We start from the raw sequence: 23,963 nt of genomic DNA, 5'->3' as shown, positions 1-23,963 counted from the left end.
CATTTTTGATTTATATATTTTCTTTTGTTGAAAATGTACATTTCCGCATGGCAAATAACAACATACATCATTCACTATTCTTTATCTAACAAGACCAATTAAACAAATCTCACATAATGGTAATTATTTGATAAGTAAACTGTAGTTTAAAGATTAAATGGACACAATCAGCAGAAGAATCAGCATTAGCTCATTTTATCATTCAAGACATTAGTTTACGGAGTCAGCTAACCTTAGTTAGAATGCAGTCGCTGGATACAGAAGTCCATCAAACACCGAACTTTCCTTTCAAAAGTTATTTGTTAAACCCGTATGTAGCTTGTTCTCTTCGAGAATAGTCCAAATGAAGTCCACGCTGTAGATTTTCCACCTAGCAAGACTAGAGCAGTGTACGCCGCACCCTCTGAGTGTTTGTTTGACCGCCTTCTGCCTCAGAGGAATGGAGCATGACTGAAACATATTCTGAGTGTAACTACACTGTCTGAATTCCCCAAGCTCTAGGCAAAGGAACACTCGCTGCTCGTTTGTACTTGCCCTGCCTTTCTCTACACACAGATTGAGACTTGTCATTGGGGTGCCAGTGCTCTGAAGTTGAGCTACAGTGTCAGCACAGTGGGGGGAAACACAATGAGTATAATCATACAGCATTACAACATCTGTACCTTGGTAATGGTAAATACTAAGGTGCAGTTTTTGATTAAAACTCTTTGAAGTCGGTGAAGTTCTAAACATTTTCAAACAGTAGGTTAATATTTCAATAAATATATTTCAAATAGTAATACATTTTCACGTTGTTAATATCTTGACTATACATTGTTCAATGCCACAAAATGTCTTCATTCGCAGCCCTGCCCCCGGCTCAAACTCTCACGTCTGCATTCACAAGTGCACAAGTGAGTTTTGCTACAGGAATACAGCAAAAGGAGTAGCAAAAGATCTGAAGTTGTACTGCCAGATCTGAGAGGTTGTAAGTGCTGACTTGAGGTTTTACAGCGAAACTGAAGTAAAGCGCAAAAGTACACGTTTGTGTGTGTCATTTTGTTTATGTGAATGTCATTCTACACATGTGTAACTTAATCTGCAACTTCGACTTCAAAACACGGTGTTTTGATGATTGTCTGTGTGTGCAAATCGAAATAGGCTATTCAGCTTTTCAGATCAGAGCTGTGAGTGTAAATTTCAACTTACAAATACGAATGTTAATATGACAAGCTCCCCCGCCCCTCAATTCTGAAACTCGTACTTTAATTTCCTTTCTATGGTCTCGTGCTAGGAAAACACGAATGAATATTGTGCTTTGCGAGTTACCCATCGCGTGTTGGTAGGTGGCGTGTGCCAGTTTGCTTTGCCGATTGCTAAACGTGATTGGTAGAGTATTATACCCTGACTATGTCTGTTATAAGCATATCAGAAGTCACTATCAAGCGCTTCGGGCTCGATAGCCTAGTGGACAGCGCGCAGGCATGGAATGCCGATTCTTTTCGGGCATCTGGAGTTCGAGTCCCGGCTCGCGAGCTCTCATCTCACTTCATGTTCAGGTGTTCATATGAGCGCTACAGATATCTGTGATTCAACATGAGTACAACATCGGGTCGACGGCACCCCTGCAAGACGAGAGTGCGCTTCATCGACATGTGCACTTCGGAAATTCGCTAAAGGCATCCGTTGTTCAACATGAATGAACAGCAGTGTACAACATCGGGTCGACGGCATCCTCGCGGGCATAAGTGCGCTTCGTCGGTATCTGTTCTTCGGACATCCTGAGTTCGGATTCGAGTCCCATTTCGCAGCATAACAGCAAATTTCGGATTGCCGAAAATTTGCCATCATGTCTGCTTATAAGTATCCATTGCAAGTGTTTCACCTCAGTGTGATGGGCTGGATCTCTGGATTTCTGGACTGGAATACAAGTGCAAATCCGGACAAGGTAAGTTGTTTACTTGACCATTATTAAGTGCTTTAATATTTTATATTAAATAATAAACAAAATTAGAGTTATAGATGATACCGGTATTTTTGAGATTGAGGTCTCTGCAGAGCAAAAGTGGGCGTTTCTGATTTGTGGGTGTTTTTATCACGCAATGATTATAGCTGTGTTCGACTTGAAGCGGCGCTGCGCAGACTGATCAGTGTATGACATCAAAGTACCGCGAGAGCGATAAGAGAGCAGATGGATCCTTATGCTTTCCAATCGCTCTCGCGGTACTTTGATGTCATACACTGATCAGTCTGCGCAGCGCCGCTTCAAGTCGAACACACCTATTATGATCCTCCTTAACTGTCCCCACCCCACCCCTAAACCTACCCGTCACTATGACGTCAGCCAATCAGGTAACATGATTGAAACGCCCCTCTGTTTTGGCCTCGCCCACCGATCTGATAGCTCCCATGACTTTCCTGCAGAGACCTATGCTTGGTATTTTTCGCTCTGTGATAGGCCTACATATGTATAGGCCTATAGGTCAGTGACGATGTGTGCCGTCGCTGATAGCCTCGAGGGCACAGTGCTGACCTTTAATACTGTTGCGCTTCTTTGCGTCCTGGCTTGCGGATCTTTCCCGCTCCCATCATATCTCTTTGACTTCATTTTAAAACAGCAATTTTAAATTGCTAGCAATATGTCTCTCTTGTAGCCTAAATATCAACCCACAATAAGATAAATCGACAATAATTATTATGCCATCACCACCCCCACTTAGGTGTTTGAAGTTTTATGTTATTCTATATAAATATTATTCATATTTATTAGGCTATTATTCTTTTTTGAATAGCTCAGCATGAAACAGTTCTTTGTTAAACAGGTATGTAAGTTGTTCTCTTTGAGAATAGTCCAAATGAAGCCCAAATGAGCACAAATTAAGATATTTTTGAAGAAATCCGAGAGCTTTCTGACTCCGCAAAGACAGCAATGCAACTTCCACGTTCAAGGCCCAGAAAGGTAGTGTTAAAATAGTCCATGTGACATCAGTGGTTTTATGAAGCTACAAAAATACCTTTTGTGCACAAAGAAAACAAAATTAACTTTATTCAATGATTTCTTTATTCAATGATTTCTTCTTAAGGCTTGTCTTTGAAACTGGGAGTAAAAGTTAGCCTTTACTCAAATTGAAAATGAGATAAAGTGCCCTATTAAGGTGGGGAAGAGGGTCTCAAACTACAGAGCACAGCGCTAGCAATATCTGGGTCATGAGGTTTGATTCCCAGGGAATGTAAAAACGGACAGAAAGTTTACCTTGAATGCTATGTAAGTCCCTTTGAATAGAAGTGTCTGCCAAATGTTTAAAATGGTTAAATTGGCGAAGGGTCGATATGTAAAGCCACAACTTAATTTGTTTGTTAATAAAATTATCAAATATTAAAGCACTAGCTCTCATCTACATTACATGACACTAATTGATTGATTTAGCTGTGTTAAATACATTTCTGTTTATTTCAGGCCATTGATCATCAAACAACTAAATTGAGAAGGTTCAAAAGGACACGCATACGAAAACTGCATTCATCAATATGCAACAGGTAAAAACAAACCGTACAGTTATGAGTATAATACTATCTCTCAGAGCGACAAATAGGTGTTACATGTTCATATGTGTGTTCTGTGTTTCAGACTGTGTTTGTAGCTGTTGAGACTACTGGTCCCTCATCCAATTCAACAAGCCACGAGGATGATGTGTCTCTCAACTGCAGCATAACGAACGAAGGATTCACCGTTCCTTGCATGAGCTCCTCTGATGTGAAAGCTTGCATTGAAATTTTAAAGTCACATCCAGGTCCACTGTTGTTCAGAAATGGAGAGATCATTAGACCGTCTAAGATCACAAACTGGAATGAATTCCGGTTAACAAGAGAGCCAGTATGCTTGATCAAACTGAAACGAGAAAACAAAATCAAGTCCTGCTATGGAGTCTACCTGGGGAATGATTACACCTTGACCGCCTGTCATACATTTGAGTACGCTCGTCTATATGACGCGTATGTTTTCTTCCCCACCAGAGACTTTGTTCTGATTTATGAGGCAGAAGTTCCCAAAGAACAGCACATGTTTCGTGACAAAGATCAGTGCCTTGTTAAATTACTCGGGCAAACAGATGTTTTGGGTAAAGGTTTACGTGACCGCATATGTGCACCCGGTAAGAACGAGGATTTATATTTCTACACATTTGATAGCCAGGGGAATCTCCAAATGCATACATGCAAAGATATCACTCATTCCTCTGGCATGAATGAGCAAAGCCAAAGAAATGAGCTTCTGATGTCCACGGCAGGTCAGCCAGGTGAAAGTGGCAATCCTGTTTTCAGTTTGAGATACAAAAAATGTGTGGGAATATACAGAGGCATCACAAACTCAAAGAAAGGATGCGCATCCAAAACAGATTGCAAACAGCTGTTAGAATACATAACATCAGGAAGAACAGGGGAAGTCGTGGCCTAATGGTTAGAGAGTCGGACTCGTAATCGAAAGGTTGCGAGTTCGAGCCCCCGGCCGGCAGGAATTGTAGGTGGGGGGAGGGAATGTCCAGCGCCCTCTCCACCCTCAATACCACGACTGAGGTGCCCTTGAGCAAGGCACCGAACCCCCAATTGCTCCCCGGGCGCTGCAGCATGGCTGCCCACTGCTCCGGGTGTGTGTTCACGGTGTGTGTGTGTGTGTGTGTGTGGATTTGTTCACTACTCACTGCTGTGTGTGTGCACTTGGATGGGTTAAACGCAGAGCACCAATTTCGAGTATGGGTCACCATACTTGACAATACGTCACGACTTTTACTTTTTACTTTAACAGATCTGTACTTTTTGAACATGCTTAAGACTGTATTTTTTTGTTGGCCGGTCCTAAACAATCAAACCTCTGCTGATGATTCAGAATGAAGTGGTGGTGTATCTGTCTCAAATGTTAAAGGGAGTCCACATCATACCCTCTCTTTAGGCTCTTTAAAAATATGTTAAATCTGTGCCGAACCCATCACCGGTGATCCCTGTGAGATGTATGCTGTTAGAAATGTGTCTGAGTGTGGTCCGACTTGTTCTGATGTCATGCTGACGTATGCCAAAAAACTCCCACTAAAGTGACGTGGCCATGGACTGTAGGTGCTGCAGTTGCTCCTCCTCGACAGCGCTGACAAAAGGCACAATGCCTTTCTGATGACACCTTAAAACCTTGTTTTACTCTTTTCTAAAATGTTCTGTTCTTTTTTTTTTTACTGATATGTATGAAATTGTGTAAATATTCCCAAACATTGACATTCTCTGTGTTGGATAGATGATTGTTATCATAAAAAATAAAATAAAATAAATGGATGGATGGATGGAAAACACAAGACATATATATGGAACTGATTTTTTTTTTTATATGTTATGAACAAACATAGGTGCATAGGTACCAAATAGCCTTTTACAGAATAAAATAAAAAACCAGTTGATGTTGGAAATACAGTGTGTTCACATTAACACATTACTGCAAAATTACTGTAGAAAAGACAGTAAAATATCTTCTTTTTTGCCATAAAAGATGTCTTTAATTTCCAGTGTAAACACATTTCCAAATACAAATATTATATATATATATATATATATATATATATATATATACACACACACACAATATATATATATATATATATATCACAGACTGGTAATCGTTTTAAAGAAAAAAAATCAATAAATATTTTTCAGTTTTTATTCATGTACACATGTAACAGATTACTACATAATTTGTGTAAATTAAGCATCAAAGACACAGAATGATATAAAAAACACTACAAGAATGAGCATTAACTTTAGCGTTTAACTTTAGATTATTGAGTAACTTAAGTTAAAATGCTGCTGTTATAGATACAGTAAATGTACACTGTAATTCTAACATTTCCAATTTATATCTTCTAATGAAATTTCACATCAAACAACCAACATTTCACATACGACAAAAACAGAAACAACTCTTGTTGTGTTTTATGTGTAAAGTGTTCAGGTGTGGGTGAAGCCCATGAGCCCAAATTTTCTCCCTATTCTATGGGCGTCATCACCCAAAATGTTTTATTGCGAATTCATGAAAAAAACTAAATTTGTAAAGAAGGTTGGAAAAGTTTACACACCAGGGTTTATTCCTTTATTTTTATGGATCAGAGTTCTGGTTTGAGCTCATGAGCCAGAGATTCCAGCACGTTCTCGAATGTTCTCCGTATTCTATCTGCGTCACCAAATTGCTGTTTGCGAGTTATGAAAAAGTTAAAGTTGTAAAGAAGCTTGGAAAAGTTTATACAGTGTTGTGCTGTTAAAATGACTTGAAATCTGATACCGGACAAAAGAGTAGCCTAAATTTGTTTAAATCTTCACATTACATTTTCAATCTATATCCTATATATCTGTTTTTTTATTACTGTGTTTTACCAATAAATATACTGGTGTAATATAAAAGATTTGTAATAGTTTTGAAAAAAACATACTGAGTCAGAATATTCCACATTTTTTATGTATTTATTTTCTTTTGTTGAAAATGTACATTTCCGCATGGCAAATAACAACATACATCATTCACTATTCTTTATCTAACAAGACCAATTAAACAAATCTCACATAATGGTAATTATTTGATAAGAAGTAAACTGTAGATTAAAGATTAAATGGACACAATCAGCAGAAGAATCAGCATTAGGTCATTTTATCATTCAAGACATTAGTTTACGGAGTCAGCTAACCTTAGTTAGTATGCAGTCACTGGATACAGAAGTCCATCAAACACCTGACTTTCCTTTCAAAAGTTATTTGTTAAACCCGTATGTAGCTTGTTCTCTTCGAGAATAGTCCAAATGAAGTCCACGCTGTAGATTTTCCACCTAGCAAGACTAGAGCAGTGTACGCCGCACCCTCTGAGTGTTTGTTTGACCGCCTTCTGCCTCCGAGGAATGGAGCATGACTGAAACATATTCTGAGTGTAACTACACTGTCTGAATTCTCCAAGCTCTAGGCAAAGGAACACTCGCTGCTCGTTTGCTTGCCCTGCCTTTCTCTACACACAGATTGAGACTTGTCATTGGGGTGCCAGTGCTCTGAAGTTGAGCTACAGTGTCAGCACAGTGGGGGGAAACACAATGAGTATAATCATACAGCATTACAACATCTGTACCTTGGTAATGGTAAATACTAAGGTGCAGTTTTTGATTAAAACTCTTTGAAGTAGGTGAAGAAGTTCTAAACATTTTCAAATAGTAGGCTAATATTTCAATAAATATATTTCAAATAGTAATACATTTTCACGTTGTTAATATCTTGACTATACATTGTTCAATGCCACAAAATGTCTTCATTCGCAGCCCAGCCCTGCCCCCGGCTCAAACTCTCACGTCTGCATTCACAAGTGCACAAGTGAGTTTTGCTACAGGAATACAGCAAAAGGAGTAGCAAAAGATCTGAAGTTGTACTGCCAGATCTGAGAGGTTGTAAGTGCTGACTTGAGGTTTTACAGCGAAACTGAAGTAAAGTGCAAAAGTACATGTTTGTGTGTGTCATTTTGTTTATGTGAATGTCATTCTACACATTGTAACTTAATCTGCAACTTCGACTTCAAAACACGGTGTTTTGATGATTGTCCACACACTTCGTGAAAGTATGGGGTGAGAGTGCTAGGCCAAAGGGAAGAACTCGATATTGGTAAGCTTCGCCCCTGAAAGCAAACCTCAGGAACTTCCTGTGACTGGGAAGGATGGAGACATGGAAGTACGCGCCCTTTAGATCTATCGTGACTCGACCTGATTTGAGACACGACATGTTTGATTGAATGTGAGCATCTTGAACTTCAGTCGTATGACTGAGCGGTTCAGCTGACGCAGATCTAAAATGAGACGCAACCCTCCATCCTTCTTGGGAACTATGAGGTACCGGCTGTAGAACCCGTACTCTCTTTCGTGAGGAGGGACCACCTCGATGGCCTCCTTCCTCAAGAGAGTACTCTACTTCTCGTTCCATTCACCAAACTAGCTGCTCTAGAGACCCCCGAAGGGGTGGCGAGCCTCTCAGTTCCGCTACGTTTCCGGGCGGAAGTAACTGAGAGAAGTGCTCGCTGGAGACCACTGCGCCCTGGAACACTGGCAGGGTTGGCAGACCGATCTCCCGAGGGCACTGAGGAGAGACGGGCACCATGTAATGCGATGTACGCCGCTCTTCCCCAGAGGGGCCGACCCTCAGAAGTCCTGGGTCATAGGCAGCAGGACGTTTTAGCCAAAGACTATCCAGCGCAGATCCGCCTTCTGCTAGAAGCCTTTGGCCCGGGAGCGCGACTCTGACTCCAATATTATCGGGAGTATGAGAAGTGATGCTCCCTAAATGAGGAGCTGGAACACGGTTGGGGCTGCTCCACCCAGCAGCCCCTGCTGATCACCTCAACCTCCTCAGAGGAAGAAAGGTAAAGCATTGTGCTCTCACTCGAGAAAAGTCCCAAGAGGCTCCTATATACACATATATGTATGTGTATACATATTTACACATCTAACTTCTCCTAGTTAGATGAAATACATCATTTAAATCCTCAAAAAGTAAATGCAGAAAGACAACCAGAGGAGTGAACACGGTCTGATATGAAAAGGATTCATAATAAGAATGACGTAATGCACGCAGTCGCCTCGTCAACGCGCGCTGCAACAGCTAGCTCTTAGAACCGCACCGCGGGCTTCCAGCCCCAAGCGAGAGTGCTAGATCTGGGGAATGCAGGTGGAGATAGGGCGAACCCGTCTCCAACCCGTCCGCCAGATCCATGTTGCAATCCCCGCGATCTCACTCGCCGCCATGCCTCAGCAGTGGCGAACCGGAACCGCGAGATCTTACGGCGGGGAAAATCAGCCCTTTATCTTAGAGCTGACAGCGCAAATATAATGATGTCATCATTCATAAGATGCTTGTGCAAACACTGCAGCTTTACAAAGCTCATCGACGTCCTTCACCGTCCACCTCCTCGGAGGAAGACAAGCGGAGCGTCAAGCCCTCTCTCTGGGGGAAGAAACCGCGGGGCGGGCGCTGGATCTGATGGGAAAGGAGGAAGATAGAGGCTCGCCTGTCTTCATTACCTCCTCCACTATGGCGTTCCGATCGGCTCTTTAATATGACTTTGCTACATGCACTCGTCTCAATGAACGTGACGTCTGCGTCTGCCGAACGTCTCGTCTGCGTCTGCCACATCACTCGTTCGTGTGCCGAACGTGACGTCTGCGTCTGCCGAACGTGACGTCTGCGTCTGCCATAGTCTGCTGCAAGGGCGGTTTCCAGCACATTCTTTATTATTATTTCCCACTGATCTTCAGTTGTATTTAATTAAGTGATTTTACCTGTATAGCTTTTATTCCAAATAGTAATGAATTTACACAAATGTTCATGTCTTCTCATTCAGCACTGCGGGAAAATAATTTGGCCTTAGAAATCCAGTAAAAAAAAAAAAAAAAAAAAAAAATCCATATTAATTTGTGAATATTTTAAATGTTTAATAAAGGGGCAAAACGTCATAAACAAAAGTCAAATAATAGTTTACAAACTATTTAAAAAAAAGTTTACAGTCGTTTTTTTTTCACCACAGGTGACTTATATATAAAAAATAGTAGCCTATTTTTCAATTCTATTCTTCTATTTAAAGGATCTACAGAAAACGCGATCGAGTTGTCTGTTTTCTAGTCTACCAAAGTGCTGTAGCCTAGGCCTTTTAAAACTATATAAAAAAAACACAATAACAACCCCAACAATAAGCTATAAAAATGCAATAGCCTATATCAAGTTTGTTTCTTCATATTTCTATCTTTGTGGGGGCATTTGGCCCTCAAAATGTGGGTTAAACAACACACACACAATATCCTATATATAAATCACAGACGCAGACATCACGTTATAAGACAGACGCAAGTGTCACGTTCATTGAGACGAGTGCATGTTGCAAAGTCATATTAAAGAACCGATCGCAACCGCTGGCACACTGCACTGAGCCATGTTGAGTAGAGTGTTAAATACGTGTTAGAGAAAAAAATAATTAATAACTTCACTGCCACACGTGAATGACGCGTGACGTCTGACTCGACACTTCACTGCCACGCGTGATTTACGTGACGTCTGCGTGACGTCTGCGTCACGTCTGCGTCTTAAAATGAATGGAATAAATAGCAGAAAGAAAAAAAAAATAAGACGTTGAGTGAGACGTTCATTGAGACGAGTGCATGTAGCAAAGCCATATTAAAGAGCCGATCGGAACGCCATACTCCACCTGATCCATGTGCGATTCCCACGAGTGCAGCCGCCGCTCCGCCTTTTTTCTCGTTCTTCGGCAAAAGCGGGACCGGCACCGCGAGGAACTCTAGTGAAAGCTCACTCCTTAAAGAGAGCCTTCTGAGAGTAAGCAGACGCAGTGACAAACGCTCACAAAGCGGGCAGTCAGAGAGTTGATTATGCGTGCTCTACTCTCAAGCAGACCACACACGGACTGTGTTCCCCAGCAGCGATGTAACGTGTGCAGGGAGGAACATACAGCCTGTAATGTGATCTGCTCTCGCCCAAGTGCTTGCACACATTGTGGAGTTTATTTCAAGCGATTGTGCTTAAGGACAAACAACACTAAATAAGACTCACAACACAGATCGATCGACAAACACACATACACAGATTAGCGGTTGCTGAATGACAAAAAGCTGGCTGCAGGTGATTTTATACTTCCTGGTCGATTACGTCACTCGCCCGTGACGTCTCGTCCTTCCATTGGACAGATTACACATGTGATTCAGAGCGCGTTCACGACGCAGCTCAGGGTTCCTGAAGGGGAACAGGACTTTATAAGCATGTTGGCTCCACCTTGTGGAAAATATGGACAGATAATCCTTGGTGTCATCAATAAATTAGATTATCTGAAATAAATAATTTATCATTTTATATGTAATAAGTATAGAAACCGATTTACTGTATGCCACAAGAAAAAACAATTATGCTTTGGTAAAACAATTATGAGATTAAAAAAATACTTATTAATATAATTATAAAATAAAAGTCAAAATGTTAATATAAAAGATTATGAGATTTAAAAAAATCAAAATTACAACAAAGTTTTGACTTTGAAGTTTTATGTCATTATTTTGGACTTCCAATGGATAAGAGACACAACTGCATGTACACAAAAGCCCAATATACAGCTTTATTACACTGTTAGACTAAGAACGTTGTATAGGATATATATATATATATATATGTGTGTGTGTGTGTGTGTGTATGTATATGTACAGTGCCTTGCAAAAGTATTCATACCCCTTCATTTTTTCACGTTTTATGTTGCTGCCTTATGTTAAACTGCTTTAAATAACTTTTTTTCCCCTCATCAATCTGCACTCCATACACCATAATGGTAAAGCAAAAAACAGGTTGTTAACATCTTTGCAAATTTATTCAAAATAAAAATTTAAATGATTCCATTGCATAAGTATTCATACCCTTATCTGGGACAGTTGAAATTTAGCTCAGGAACATTCACATTGCTTGTAGATGTTACTACACTTTGAGTGAAGGTAAACTGTGGCAAATTCCCCTGAATGGGTATGATTTGGAAAGGCACACACGTCTTAATAAAAGGTCTAACAGCTGATGATGCATATCAGAGCAAAAACCAACCCCTGAGGTCAAAATAACTGCCTGTAGAGCTCAGATACAGGTTTGCATCAAGTCACACATCTGCGGAAGAGTTCAGAAAATAATCCTGCTTCATTGAAGGGTCACAGAAGCATGTAGTCTCCATTACCCTTAATAGAAGAAGTTTGAAACAACCAGGACTCTTCCTGGAGCCAAACTGAGCAATTGATGGAGAAGGGCTTTGGTTAGTGTGGTGACCAAGAAGCTGATGGTCACTCTAGTTGAGCTTTGTGATCATATGTGGAGAAAGGAGAAACCTACAGAAGGACAAACTTCACTGCAACACTTCACCGATCTGGGCTTAAGACTCAATCCTCTCTTCAGTTAAAACTCATGGAAACACATTTGCAAAAAAGCACCTAAAGGACCCTCAGACTCTGAGAAACAAGATTCTCTGGTCTAATGAACCTCAATTCCAAGCATCATGTTTGAAGGAAACCAGGCACTGCTCATCACCTGCAGAGTACCATCTCAAAAGTAAAGTGTGCTGGTAGCAGCCTCATGCTGTGGGGCTGTTTTACAGCGGCAGGGACTAAGGGACTCGTCAGAGTAGAAGAAAAGCTCAGTGCACCAAAATACAGAGATAGCCTTAATGAAAACCCAGTCCAGAGCATTCAGAACCTCAGACTGAGCAGAAGGTTCACCTTCCAACAGTTATGTGTCCCTGCTGTGTCCCGTTAGCCTTTGGTTTTGCAGCTGATTCTTTAATAATAAATACAATATCTGCAAACTGTCTATTTCGACTATTACAAAAGTATCCTTCTGGATGGAATTAGCAGCCAGTATCTGCAGTGATAATGCAAGTTGTATTTAAAAAAAGTTTAGTTTAAGTTCAGGTTTAATAAAAGCACAAACACACAATACAATTTAGTGTACAAAAGCACCAACAAGGTAAATTTACATTCAAGGTAAATACACATTCAAATACAAACAAGAAAAAAAAGTATAAAAAAAAACAGTGGTTCAAATTTGGTGTCAAATTAATGTCAGATTCTCAAAGAGAAAGTTTTCATCCAAACATCTGCATCTGGAAAAATCTTTCACAAATTTCTGGGAACAGTCAATATTCCAAAGGGAAAAATGAGCCCACAGATTTCTGGCTGATTTACAGTTGAATTGTTTTTTTGTTTTTGGAATCCCAAAGGGTTTTTTGAAATTGTTGGGCAAAGCTCTTAAAACATGTTCAGTGTGATTATATTTGTGTTAATGTTCACTGTAATGCAGTGAATGTATTAATTATATGTTTAGGCTTAGTACTGGTTACATATCCACTATCCAGTAAATATTTAAAAAGCACTAAAAATATAGGGTTGGAATTTAGATACCTCATAATCAAATTTGTTTTCAATTCGGTGATCACTCAGACCCAACAACAGAAATATAATAAGTGGGTTGCAAAGGAATTCTGCATTTGTAAACTGCTATTCAATAACCAGACTTCTTAATAATTCAGAATATGTTTTTAGTTTTTTAGATCAAGCCAGAATTGTCAAAGTTTCCCTAACCCCTGAAAACATGTCTGCTTATTTTATTTTCTGTTGTTCTGATTGTATTTTCACACAATGCATTATGGTTATATTGATTAAAATAACGGAGTGTCTATTTACACTAACTCCGGCCACTAACGTGGGATCAGGTTAGTCAACATTAAAAAAAGATAAGGCGTGTGCTTTTTGACGCGATTGACCCGAGTTCGAGTCCAACTTTTGCCAAACTTTTTTTCCTCCCTTCTCTAAATCTCATATCGCATCAGAAAGGCATTTATTTTCAATAAAAATGAAGGAAATAATCAAAAAGTTAAAAATAAAAAGTATCGGGTAGGGTTAGGGTAGGTGTAGGGAGGGCTTTATTGTCCCAATAAGGTGGCATCCATTTAATAATTTGAATTAAAACTATCATTTACACTCAATGCGTTATTATTGATTATAGTTTTAATGTACTACAATACTGAGGTGCAGATAATTGCCACTATTTGCAATAAGTATAGTATAAATAGCAGAAAATCTTGCTATTTTAACAGAGTAAAGAGTCTATAGCTATTTGCACAGTGTAAATAGCATATCCTTAAAAAATACTGCTATTTTCACTTGATGAATGATGTGTTTTTCCACCAGTTTAATACTCAGAGCAGTGGATCTTCATCCAGTCATCCATCACAGATTCTGCAAGAGAACGAAACCATATAAGACACATATAAAAAGCAGTCAAAGACATAGATATCATAGGTCTACTAATACTATATAACCTGATGTTTCCTCCATACCTGCTGTTTCTATTGTGCAACTTTAAGCAGAAGATGAGTGGGCCACATCCACACTGTTCTTCTCCTTCTTTCTGGGCATTGAATACTTTGTCTTGACCAGGGAGCTGAACTTGATGTAATTGTTTACAATTATGGGCACAGGCAGGACGATGAGCAGAACTCCAACCATTGCACAGACAAAGCCTACCAACTTGCCTTGAAGTGTTATAGGAAACATGTCTCCATAACCCACTGTGGTCAGTGTGATCACAGCCCACCAAAAACAAGAGGGAATGCCAGTGAAGTACAAATCTTTAGAGTCAATTTCTGCATAATAAAACATGGTACCAAAGATGAGCGTGCAAATGAAGAGGACAAGAGGAAGCGTGAAGAGAGTCGTCACACTGGCACGAAGTGCGTGGTTGAGCACTCTCACACCAAACACATGCTGCATCAGCTTGAAGAGGCGGAATAAACGTATGCATCGCATTATATGCAGAAAGCCCATTGCCTTCCCACAGAACATGCTCGAACACCACCGGAGGAACAACGGGAACACGGCCAGCAGGTCGACGATGTTCATAACGTTCATGAAGAAGCGCAGTTTGCTTGGACAGCTGACTGCACGCATCACAAACTCAAACACGAACCATATCGAACACACTAACTCCACCACGTCTAGAGATTCTACAGAAAAGATCTCCATAAAACCTTTGGTTGAGTTGCCTGTCCATAACAGGGGAAACCGGGAAGGATATATATTGGATTCTGTCTGCAGTGAGAATGCAGTGATAGAGAGCAGGATGATGATCAGAGATACAATCGCCATGACCTGGAGAGACAGAAACATCAAGAATGAGCAAAGAACCAACCATTTGGAGAACAGCAATGGCAAGCATGACTCATTTTAGGGTTGTGCACCATGAACTGCACTGAGAATTTGAAATGAATTTTAACTGAGGTATAACGAACTACAACTAAAAAAACTACATTTGTCACAACCGTCTTTGAATGTTACCTTGACCAGCGATATTAGTGTAATGTAAAAGACTAATGAAAATTGCTTTCAGTACGACAGACAGACAGACAGATACATAGATAGATAGATTCATTTCTGAATTTCGCACAACCCTGCATAAACATGAACTCACTTACTTTGGCGGCAATGGATGAATATGGATTGTCAAAGAGAGCCCATATCTTCTGCTGCCAAGCTCTGGAGTTGCTGGATTGGTCTTTTTGACCTGGTTCCTCATCTTTCTCAATCACTGAAGGCTCAATCTGAGCCAAAGCCTCTACGGTGTCTTTGTTCTGTCGAAATGTCGCCCAGCAGCAGGGCTCCACATCTGTGCCACTAACACCCCAGAAAGCGAACTCCTCTTCCAGCAGTAACCCGCACAAGTTGTTGGGGCAGTGCAGCTTCCCGCTTCTGTAGTACTGCAGCACATGGGCGAAGACTTCTGGGTTGCGATCAAAAAAAAGCTCTGAAGGAGGCTTCTCAGTGTCCACCAGCTTGGCAAGACGGGACCCCGGAAGGATCATTAGGGTGCTCGTGTGGGTCTCATGTTTCACTCCACCGACATTTATCACAATTTTTTTACTACTGCCCTCAGAGGCTCCCAATGAGAAAATGCCCTCAGAACTCATAGCAGACAAAGAGCTCAGTGTTGGTATTCTGCAGATGTTCTGTAGCTGTTTTTCTGTGATCCAATGAAAAGTTTATCATTAAGTTATCATCAATATTTAATGTAAATACGACATTAATATTTATAGATTTAGCACCACAGAAAGGACAATGTCAATATACTGTACAAATATGGTTACATTTAACATTCACAATAATCCAAAAGCCCATTTCAAAGAAACGGATTCAACAAATTGTTTGCATGAATCATTAAAAAATGAAACCGAAATCACCACATTTTTCCATATATTATAATCGTTTAGTAATACATACTGGTGCATGTACATAATTAAATATTATTCTTCCATCAAAAAATATTGAGATTTTTTAAAAAGATATATTGCCCTTACAATCAGAAATAAATAATCCAAGAGAAAACATACAGAAGACAATAAAACAATAAATAATTTAAGCATTATAAACCAGTTTTATATCTTTTGAATGATAAATAAAAACCTTTTGGTATTTTTTTCATAAATTGCCTGATTATGGCTGAAAAAAGTTCAATAGTTCAAAAACAAATCAAGGACTACACAAAAGATAAACTGACCTTTGAAATCTTTTCACACAGAAAGTTTCCCTGGGACACAGAATAGTGCTAGTATAATTTCCTGCAAAGTTCTTAGAAAGTTGTCTCCATGTAGCTCTAAGTTGTGCAACACTGACTCAAACTTTGCAGTTTTATACTTTTCTGCAGTCCAGCCTCCAAAGTCCCAGAAGACAAGCCACCATTCACCAAAGAATGTTATTTTTTTTCTTTTTTTTTCTGTCCATCTGATGAAAGCCAGCTGTTCTGGAATGAACTTCCTGTCAGTCCATTTTACTGAATCAACACCTGCAGACATTTCATACTCTCTCTCTCTCTCTCTCTCTCTCTCTCTCTCTATATATATATATATATATATATATACTGTATATATGTAACGGCCCCTACCCTCCTAGGATTTACTTCTTCCCAAGTTCTGGGTGGAGCGCCGGGTTCTGGTAATAAGTCTCTCGACAATATATTCAATTTAATCTTCCTGTTACAGGATGGGATGGATGCTGTAAATGGACTTACAGTAAAGGATCTCTCCACTCCAGGTAAGTGTAAGTACCCTTTTTATTAGGTGTAAACTATAATAATATACAGTAAAAGAGCTCACCCAGAGGTAAGTACAGGTAAGTATGAAATTTAGGTGATTTGTTAACACAGATAAATATATAAATAAATAGAGCAATAAATAAATATATATATATATATATATATATATATATATATATATATATCTCAATAAATAAGTCAATAAATATATAAGTAGGCAAATAAATAAATAAATAGTGTATAATAAAATAAAATAGTTCACTGTTTATGACAGGGTCACATGAACCATTAAACCTCAATAAACACAGTTCACCTTTAGATGTCTCTATGTGACTTATTTCAGTATCAACTGTCATTAAATGTGTTCTGCATAAGAATTTCACCAGATACAGTAGAAATATCCACCAATAAATTAATCTATACAACCCCTTTAGAAAACAAATGACCAACCTATATAAATGCTGAAATGTGGATCACTGACTATGTACATAATGATTAAAAATTACAAACGAGTAAAATACATAAGCCAATTTGAAACACCTCTAAAACGAATGATTTGTGGGCCCACACACACACACACACACACCCCACCATGGCAGGCCTGAATCGTTGCTCGTGTGCGTTGTGGCCGAATCAAAACACAACACTGGCCCCTTCACTCTATAGAGCAAAACAAAATAATATTGAGTACCTCAATCTCGATGTCAGATATGCAAAAATTAATCGGTAACCTATCGAAAACTGTGACCAGGGGTTAGATCGGCCGCCTCACAAATTTCCGAAATGGAAACAAGAGGCACATCAGAGGCTGCTTGCGGGGTGGTCTGGTGGTAGCGAGACTCGGGCCCCTCCTTTTTCTGTCTGGCTGTTCAGGAGGACTTCTGAGGCGCCGGATCCAAGGCGATCTTGGGCCGGGGTCCTTGGCGCTTCGGGAAGGGGTAGCGTCTTTCCAAACGGGAACACCCCCTGTCCTGCCGATCCTTTTGGGAAGCTGAACAATGTTATCTTTCCCGAGCGAGTCCCGTGCAGTGCTGCCGAATGAAAAGCGTTGTTGACCGCACTCTGGCTCTGGTCGATGCCTGCACGGGCGCGTTCTTCTGGGAGAAATGCCCATATTAGGAGTTCCTCCGTCGTTTACGTCAGCAAGAACCACGATCGAAAAAAACTCTCTGAAACTTGTATGAACTCGGAAGTGAGATTTTTGGCACAGAAATACTCTGTTATACATTCAAATTGTTTTTTGAAACTTTGTCCATGCTTAGCATGAGAATCCAACTCTTTTAACAGTGTAAACAACTCTGAATGCATGAAACAGCATTGTACCCCCCCATAAAGCCACCTTAAAATGAAATGTTTACGGCCGCAAATGAAGCTGTTAGAAAGCATATAGATTGAGGATTTCCTTGAAGCAAGGATAAAAAAACATTTTGTGTACCTACCCTAACAAAAGGAGAGCTGAAATGTGGTACTTTGTTCACTAAAATAAGTTTAATCTTACCATATCCAAAAACTCGCGCACTCTGCTGATATTTAAAAGATTAAATACGCGGGGATACGTTTAATTAAAATATTCATATTAATCAAGCATTTATTGACTTTTAATGCACCTTATTTGGAAATGTACAGAAATACATGATTTCAAATGTCCTTTAGTTAAGATTATTTCATTTATTCATTTATTTGTAGACTACTATATTCTTTCTTTAATGATTCAAATCCAAAAAGGTAAAAAGAAAACATCTTGCCAAAATAAAGAGAGATCACACTTTTGTACATTTAAGAAGGGAGATTTATGCTAAACTGCACAAAAATAATACCACCTTAACATTTAACTTCACTAAACACATTTGTGCATGATGTCAATCCACATACACACAAAAACATGAATGCATACCGCATTATCAGCCAGTGAATCTGCCGTCAATGGATTGTTCACATCTGCTGCAGAACCAGTAGGTGGCGCAATTGCTCAGTACTGTTTTAATGTCTTAAATGAGCATTAATTTGCAGGGGCTACTCTCTAACCTTTTTACTCTTTTAAACTTTTCATCTTTTTATTTTTTTAAAAGAAATAACTAGGCCTATTTGCATGTGCATTTCGGCATTCATAAAAGGTTAGGTTGATCTTTAAACAACAAGCTATGCATCAATACATCATTCACTATTCTTTATCTAACAAGACCAATTAAACAAATCTCACATAATGGTAATTATTTGATAAGAAGTAAACTGTAGATTAAAGATTAAATGGACACAATCAGCAGAAGAATCAGCATTAGCTCATTTTATCATTCAAGACATTAGTTTACGGAGTCAGCTAACCTTAGTTAGTATGCAGTCACTGGATACAGAAGTCCATCAAACACTGAACTTTCCTTTCAAAAGTTATTTGTTAAACCCGTATGTAGCTTGTTCTCTTCGAGAATAGTCCAAATGAAGTCCACGCTGTAGATTTTCCACCTAGCAAGACTAGAGCAGTGTACGCCGCACCCTCTGAGTGTTTGTTTGACCGCCTTCTGCCTCAGAGGAATGGAGCATGACTGAAACATATTCTGAGTGTAACTACACTGTCTGAATTCCCCAAGCTCTAGGCAAAGGAACACTCGCTGCTCGTTTGTACTTGCCCTGCCTTTCTCTACACACAGATTGAGACTTGTCATTGGGGTGCCAGTGCTCTGAAGTTGAGCTACAGTGTCAGCACAGTGGGGGGAAACACAATGAGTATAATCATACAGCATTACAACATCTGTACCTTGGTAATGGTAAATACCAAGGTGCAGTTTTTGATTAAAACTCTTTGAAGTAGGTGAAGAAGTTCTAAACATTTTCAAATAGTAGGCTAATATTTCAATAAATATATTTCAAATAGTAATACATTTTCATGTTGTTAATATCTTGACTATACATTGTTCAATGCCACAAAATGTCTTCATTCGCAGCCCAGCCCTGCCCCCGGCTCAAACTCTCACGTCTGCATTCACAAGTGCACAAGTGAGTTTTGCTACAGGAATACAGCAAAAGGAGTAGCAAAAGATCTGAAGTTGTACTGCCAGATCTGAGAGGTTGTAAGTGCTGACTTGAGGTTTTACAGCGAAACTGAAGTAAAGCGCAAAAGTACACGTTTGTGTGTGTCATTTTGTTTGTGTGAATGTCATTCTACACATGTGTAACTTAATCTGCAACTTCGACTTCAAAACACGGTGTTTTGATGATTGTCCACACACTTCGTGAAAGTATGGGGTGAGAGTGCTAGGCCAAAGGGAAGAACTCGATATTGGTAAGCTTCGCCCCTGAAAGCAAACCTCAGGAACTTCCTGTGACTGGGAAGGATGGAGACATGGAAGTACGCCCCTTTAGATCTATCGTGACTCGACCTGATTTGAGACACGACATGTTTGATTGAATGTGAGCATCTTGAACTTCAGTCGTATGACTGAGCGGTTCAGCTGACGCAGATCTAAAATGAGACGCAACCCTCCATCCTTCTTGGGAACTATGAGGTACCGGCTGTAGAACCCGTACTCTCTTTCGTGAGGAGGGACCACCTCGATGGCCTCCTTCCTCAAGAGAGTACTCTACTTCTCGTTCCATTCACCAAACTGGCTGCTCTAGAGACCCCCGAAGGGGTGGCGAGCCTCTCAGTTCCGCTAGGTTTCCGGGCGGAAGTAACTGAGAGAAGTGCTCGCTGGAGACCACTGCGCCCTGGAACACTGGCAGGGTTGGCAGACCGATCTCCCGAGGGCACTGAGGAGATACGGGCACCATGTAATGCGATGTACGCCGCTCTTCCCCAGAGGGGCCAGCCCTCAGAAGTCCTGGGTCATAGGCAGCAGGACGTTTTAGCCAAAGACTATCCAGCGCAGATCCGCCTTCTGCTAGAAGCCTTTGGCCCGGGAGCGCGACTCTGACTCCAATATTATCGGGAGTATGAGAAGTGATGCTCCCTAAATGAGGAGCTGGAACACGGTTGGGGCTGCTCCACCCAGCAGCCCCTGCTGATCACCTCAACCTCCTCAGAGGAAGAAAGGTAAAGCATTGTGCTCTCACTCGAGAAAAGTCCCAAGAGGCTCCTATATACACATATATGTATGTGTATACATATTTACACATCTAACTTCTCCTAGTTAGATGAAATACATCATTTAATTCCTCAAAAATTAAATGCAGAAAGACAACCAGAGGAGTGAACACGGTCTGATATGAAAAGGATTCATAATAAGAATGACGTAATGCACGCAGTCGCCTCGTCAACGCGCGCTGCAACAGCTAGCTCTTAGAACCGCACCGCGGGCTTCCAGCCCCAAGCGAGAGTGCTAGATCTGGGGAATGCAGGTGGAGATAGGGCGAACCCGTCTCCAACCCGTCCGCCAGATCCATGTTGCAATCCCCGCGATCTCACTCGCCGCCATGCCTCAGCAGTGGCGAACCGGAACCGCGAGATCTTACGGCGGGGAAAATCAGCCCTTTATCTTAGAGCTGACAGCGCAAATATAATGATGTCATCATTCATAAGATGCTTGTGCAAACACTGCAGCTTTACAAAGCTCATCGACGTCCTTCACCGTCCACCTCCTCGGAGGAAGACAAGCGGAGCGTCAAGCCCTCTCTCTGGGGGAAGAAACCGCGGGGCGGGCGCTGGATCTGATGGGAAAGGAGGAAGATAGAGGCTCGCCTGTCTTCATTACCTCCTCCACCTGATCCATGTGCGATTCCCACGAGTGCAGCCGCCGCTCCGCCTTTTTTCTCGTTCTTCGGCAAAAGCGGGACCGGCACCGCGAGGAACTCTAGTGAAAGCTCACTCCTTAAAGAGAGCCTTCTGAGAGCAAGCAGACGCAGTGACAAACGCTCACAAAGCGGGCAGTCAGAGAGTTGATTATGCGTGCTCTACTCTCAAGCAGACCACACACGGACTGTGTTCCCCAGCAGCGATGTAACGTGTGCAGGGAGGAACATACAGCCTGTAATGTGATCTGCTCTCGCCCAAGTGCTTGCACACATTGTGGAGCTTATTTCAAGCGATTGTGCTTAAGGACAAACAACACTAAATAAGACTCACAACACAGATCGATCGACAAACACACATACACAGATTAGCGGTTGCTGAATGACAAAAAGCTGGCTGCAGGTGATTTTATACTTCCTGGTCGATTACGTCACTCGCCCGTGACGTCTCGTCCTTCCATTGGACAGATTACACATGTGATTCAGAGCGCGTTCACGACGCAGCTCAGGGTTCCTGAAGGGGAACAGGACTTTATAAGCATGTTGGCGCCACCTTGTGGAAAAAATGGACAGATAATCCTTGGTGTCATCAATAAATTAGATTATCTGAAATAAATAATTTATCATTTTATATGTAATAAGTATAGAAACCGATTTACTGTATGCCACAAGAAAAAACAATTATGCTTTGGTAAAACAATTATGAGATTAAAAAAATACTTATTAATATAATTATAAAATAAAAGTCAAAATGTTAATATAAAAGATTATGAGATTAAAAAAAATCAAAATTACAACAAAGTTTTGACTTTGAAGTTTTATGTCATTATTTTGGACTTCCAATGGATAAGAGACACAACTGCATGTACACAAAAGCCCAATATACAGCTTTATTACACTGTTAGACTAAGAACGTTGTATAGGATATATATATATATATGTGTGTGTGTGTGTGTGTATGTATATGTACAGTGCCTTGCAAAAGTATTCATACCCCTTCATTTTTTCACGTTTTATGTTGCTGCCTTATGTTAAACTGCTTTAAATAACTTTTTTCCCCTCATCAATCTGCACTCCATACACCATAATGGTAAAGCAAAAAACAGGTTGTTAACATCTTTGCAAATTTATTCAAAATAAAAATTTAAATGATTCCATTGCATAAGTATTCATACCCTTATCTGGGACAGTTGAAATTTAGCTCAGGAACATTCACATTGCTTGTAGATGTTGTTACTACACTTTGAGTGAAGGTAAACTGTGGCAAATTCCCCTGAATGGGTATGATTTGGAAAGGCACACACGTCTTAATAAAAGGTCTAACAGCTGATGATGCATATCAGAGCAAAAACCAACCCCTGAGGTCAAAAGAACTGCCTGTAGAGCTCAGATACAGGTTTGCATCAAGTCACACATCTGCGGAAGAGTTCAGAAAATAATCCTGCTTCATTGAAGGGTCACAGAAGCAAGTAGTCTCCATTACCCTTAATAGAAGAAGTATGAAACAACCAGGACTCTTCCTAGAGCCAAACTGAGCAATTGATGGAGAAGGGCTTTGGTTAGTGTGGTGACCAAGAAGCTGATGGTCACTCTAGTTGAGCTTCATGATCGTATGTGGAGAAAGGAGAAACCTACAGAAGGACAAACTTCACTGCAACACTTCACCGATCTGGGCTTAAGACTCAATCCCCTCTTCAGTTAAAACTCATGAAAACACACTTGCAAAAAAGCACCTAAAGGACCCTCAGACTCTGAGAAACAAGATTCTCTGGTCTAATGAATCTCAATTCCAAGCATCATGTTTGAAGGAAACCAGGCACTGCTCATCACCTGCAGAGTACCATCTCAAAAGTAAAGTGTGCTGGTAGCAGCCTCATGCTGTGGGGCTGTTTTACAGCGGCAGGGACTGAGGGACAGAGTAGAAGAAAAGCTGAATTCACCAAAATACAGAGATAGCCTTAATGAAAACCCAGTCCAGAGCATTCAGAACCTCAGACTGAGCAGAAGGTTCACCTTCCAACAGTTATGTGTCCCTGCTGTGTCCCGTTAGCCTTTGGTTTTGCAGCTGATTCTTTAATAATAAATACAATATCTGCAAACTGTCTATTTCGACTATTACAAAAGTATCCTTCTGGATGGAATTAGCAGCCAGTATCTGCAGTGATAATACAAGTTGTATTTAAAAAAAGTTTAGTTTAAGCTCAGGTTTAATAAAAGCACAAACACACAATACAATTTAGTGTACAAAAGCACCAACAAGGTAAATTTACATTCAAGGTAAATACACATTCAAATACAAACAAGAAAAAAAAGTATAAAAAAAATATTCTGGTTCTGGTAATAAGTCTCTCGACAATATATTCAATTTAATCTTCCTGTTACAGGATGGGATGGATGCTGTAAATGGACTTACAGTAAAGGATCTCTCCACTCCAGGTAAGTGTATGTAAGTACCCTTTTTATTAGGTGTAAACTATAATAATATACAGTAAAAGAGCTCACCCAGAGGTAAGTACAGGTAAGTATGAAATTTAGGTGATTTATTAACACAGATAAATATATAAATAAATAGAGCAATAAATAGAGAAATATAT

General features: G+C 40.3%; 1 protein-coding gene and 1 long non-coding RNA gene across 3 annotated transcripts in view; both read right to left on the bottom strand.

Annotated features, from left to right (window-relative positions):
• Window positions 1-6,939, bottom strand: part of LOC306863352 — a 32,416-nt gene extending 25,477 nt beyond the window's left edge. The window contains exon 1 of the long non-coding RNA XR_013783678.1: window positions 6,693-6,939. This is a non-coding gene — a long non-coding RNA (uncharacterized lncRNA). The remainder of the gene's footprint in view (window positions 1-6,692) is intronic.
• Window positions 6,940-11,378: 4,439 nt separating this feature from the next.
• Window positions 11,379-19,165, bottom strand: LOC306863338 (voltage-gated potassium channel KCNC1-like). 2 transcript variants are annotated; one of them, XM_079406608.1, is made up of 4 exons: window positions 16,114-16,231; window positions 15,035-15,579; window positions 13,901-14,711; window positions 11,379-13,799 (listed from the first exon to the last, which is right to left on the bottom strand). In XM_079406608.1, exons 2-3 carry the CDS (start codon window positions 15,524-15,526, stop codon window positions 13,923-13,925), a joined length of 1,281 nt encoding a protein of 426 aa, XP_079262734.1. In that variant the 5' UTR covers window positions 15,527-15,579; window positions 16,114-16,231; the 3' UTR covers window positions 11,379-13,799; window positions 13,901-13,922. The 2 variants fall into 2 exon arrangements, with proteins under 2 accessions (XP_079262734.1, XP_079262735.1); XM_079406609.1 differs by lacking the exon at window positions 16,114-16,231 and adding an exon at window positions 18,970-19,165 and having other exon boundaries at window positions 12,461-13,799.
• Window positions 19,166-23,963: the final 4,798 nt, after the last annotated feature.

The sequence above is a fragment of the Barbus barbus genome, assembly GCF_936440315.1.
Source record: "Barbus barbus genome assembly, chromosome: 44".
Taxonomy (NCBI): Eukaryota; Metazoa; Chordata; class Actinopteri; order Cypriniformes; family Cyprinidae; genus Barbus; species Barbus barbus.
This window is presented reverse-complemented; position numbering and strand designations above follow the sequence as displayed.

Excerpts from the sequence above, each read along its gene's own strand:
- LOC306863338 (XM_079406609.1), bottom strand. The coding sequence starts at position 15,526 with ATGAGTTCTGAGGGCATTTTCTCATTGGGAGCCTCTGAGGGCAGTAGT. Across the intron at positions 14,712-15,034 it reads ATTCATCCATTGCCGCCAAA|GTCATGGCGATTGTATCTCT; the intron begins GTAAGTGAGTTC and ends CTGTCTCTCCAG.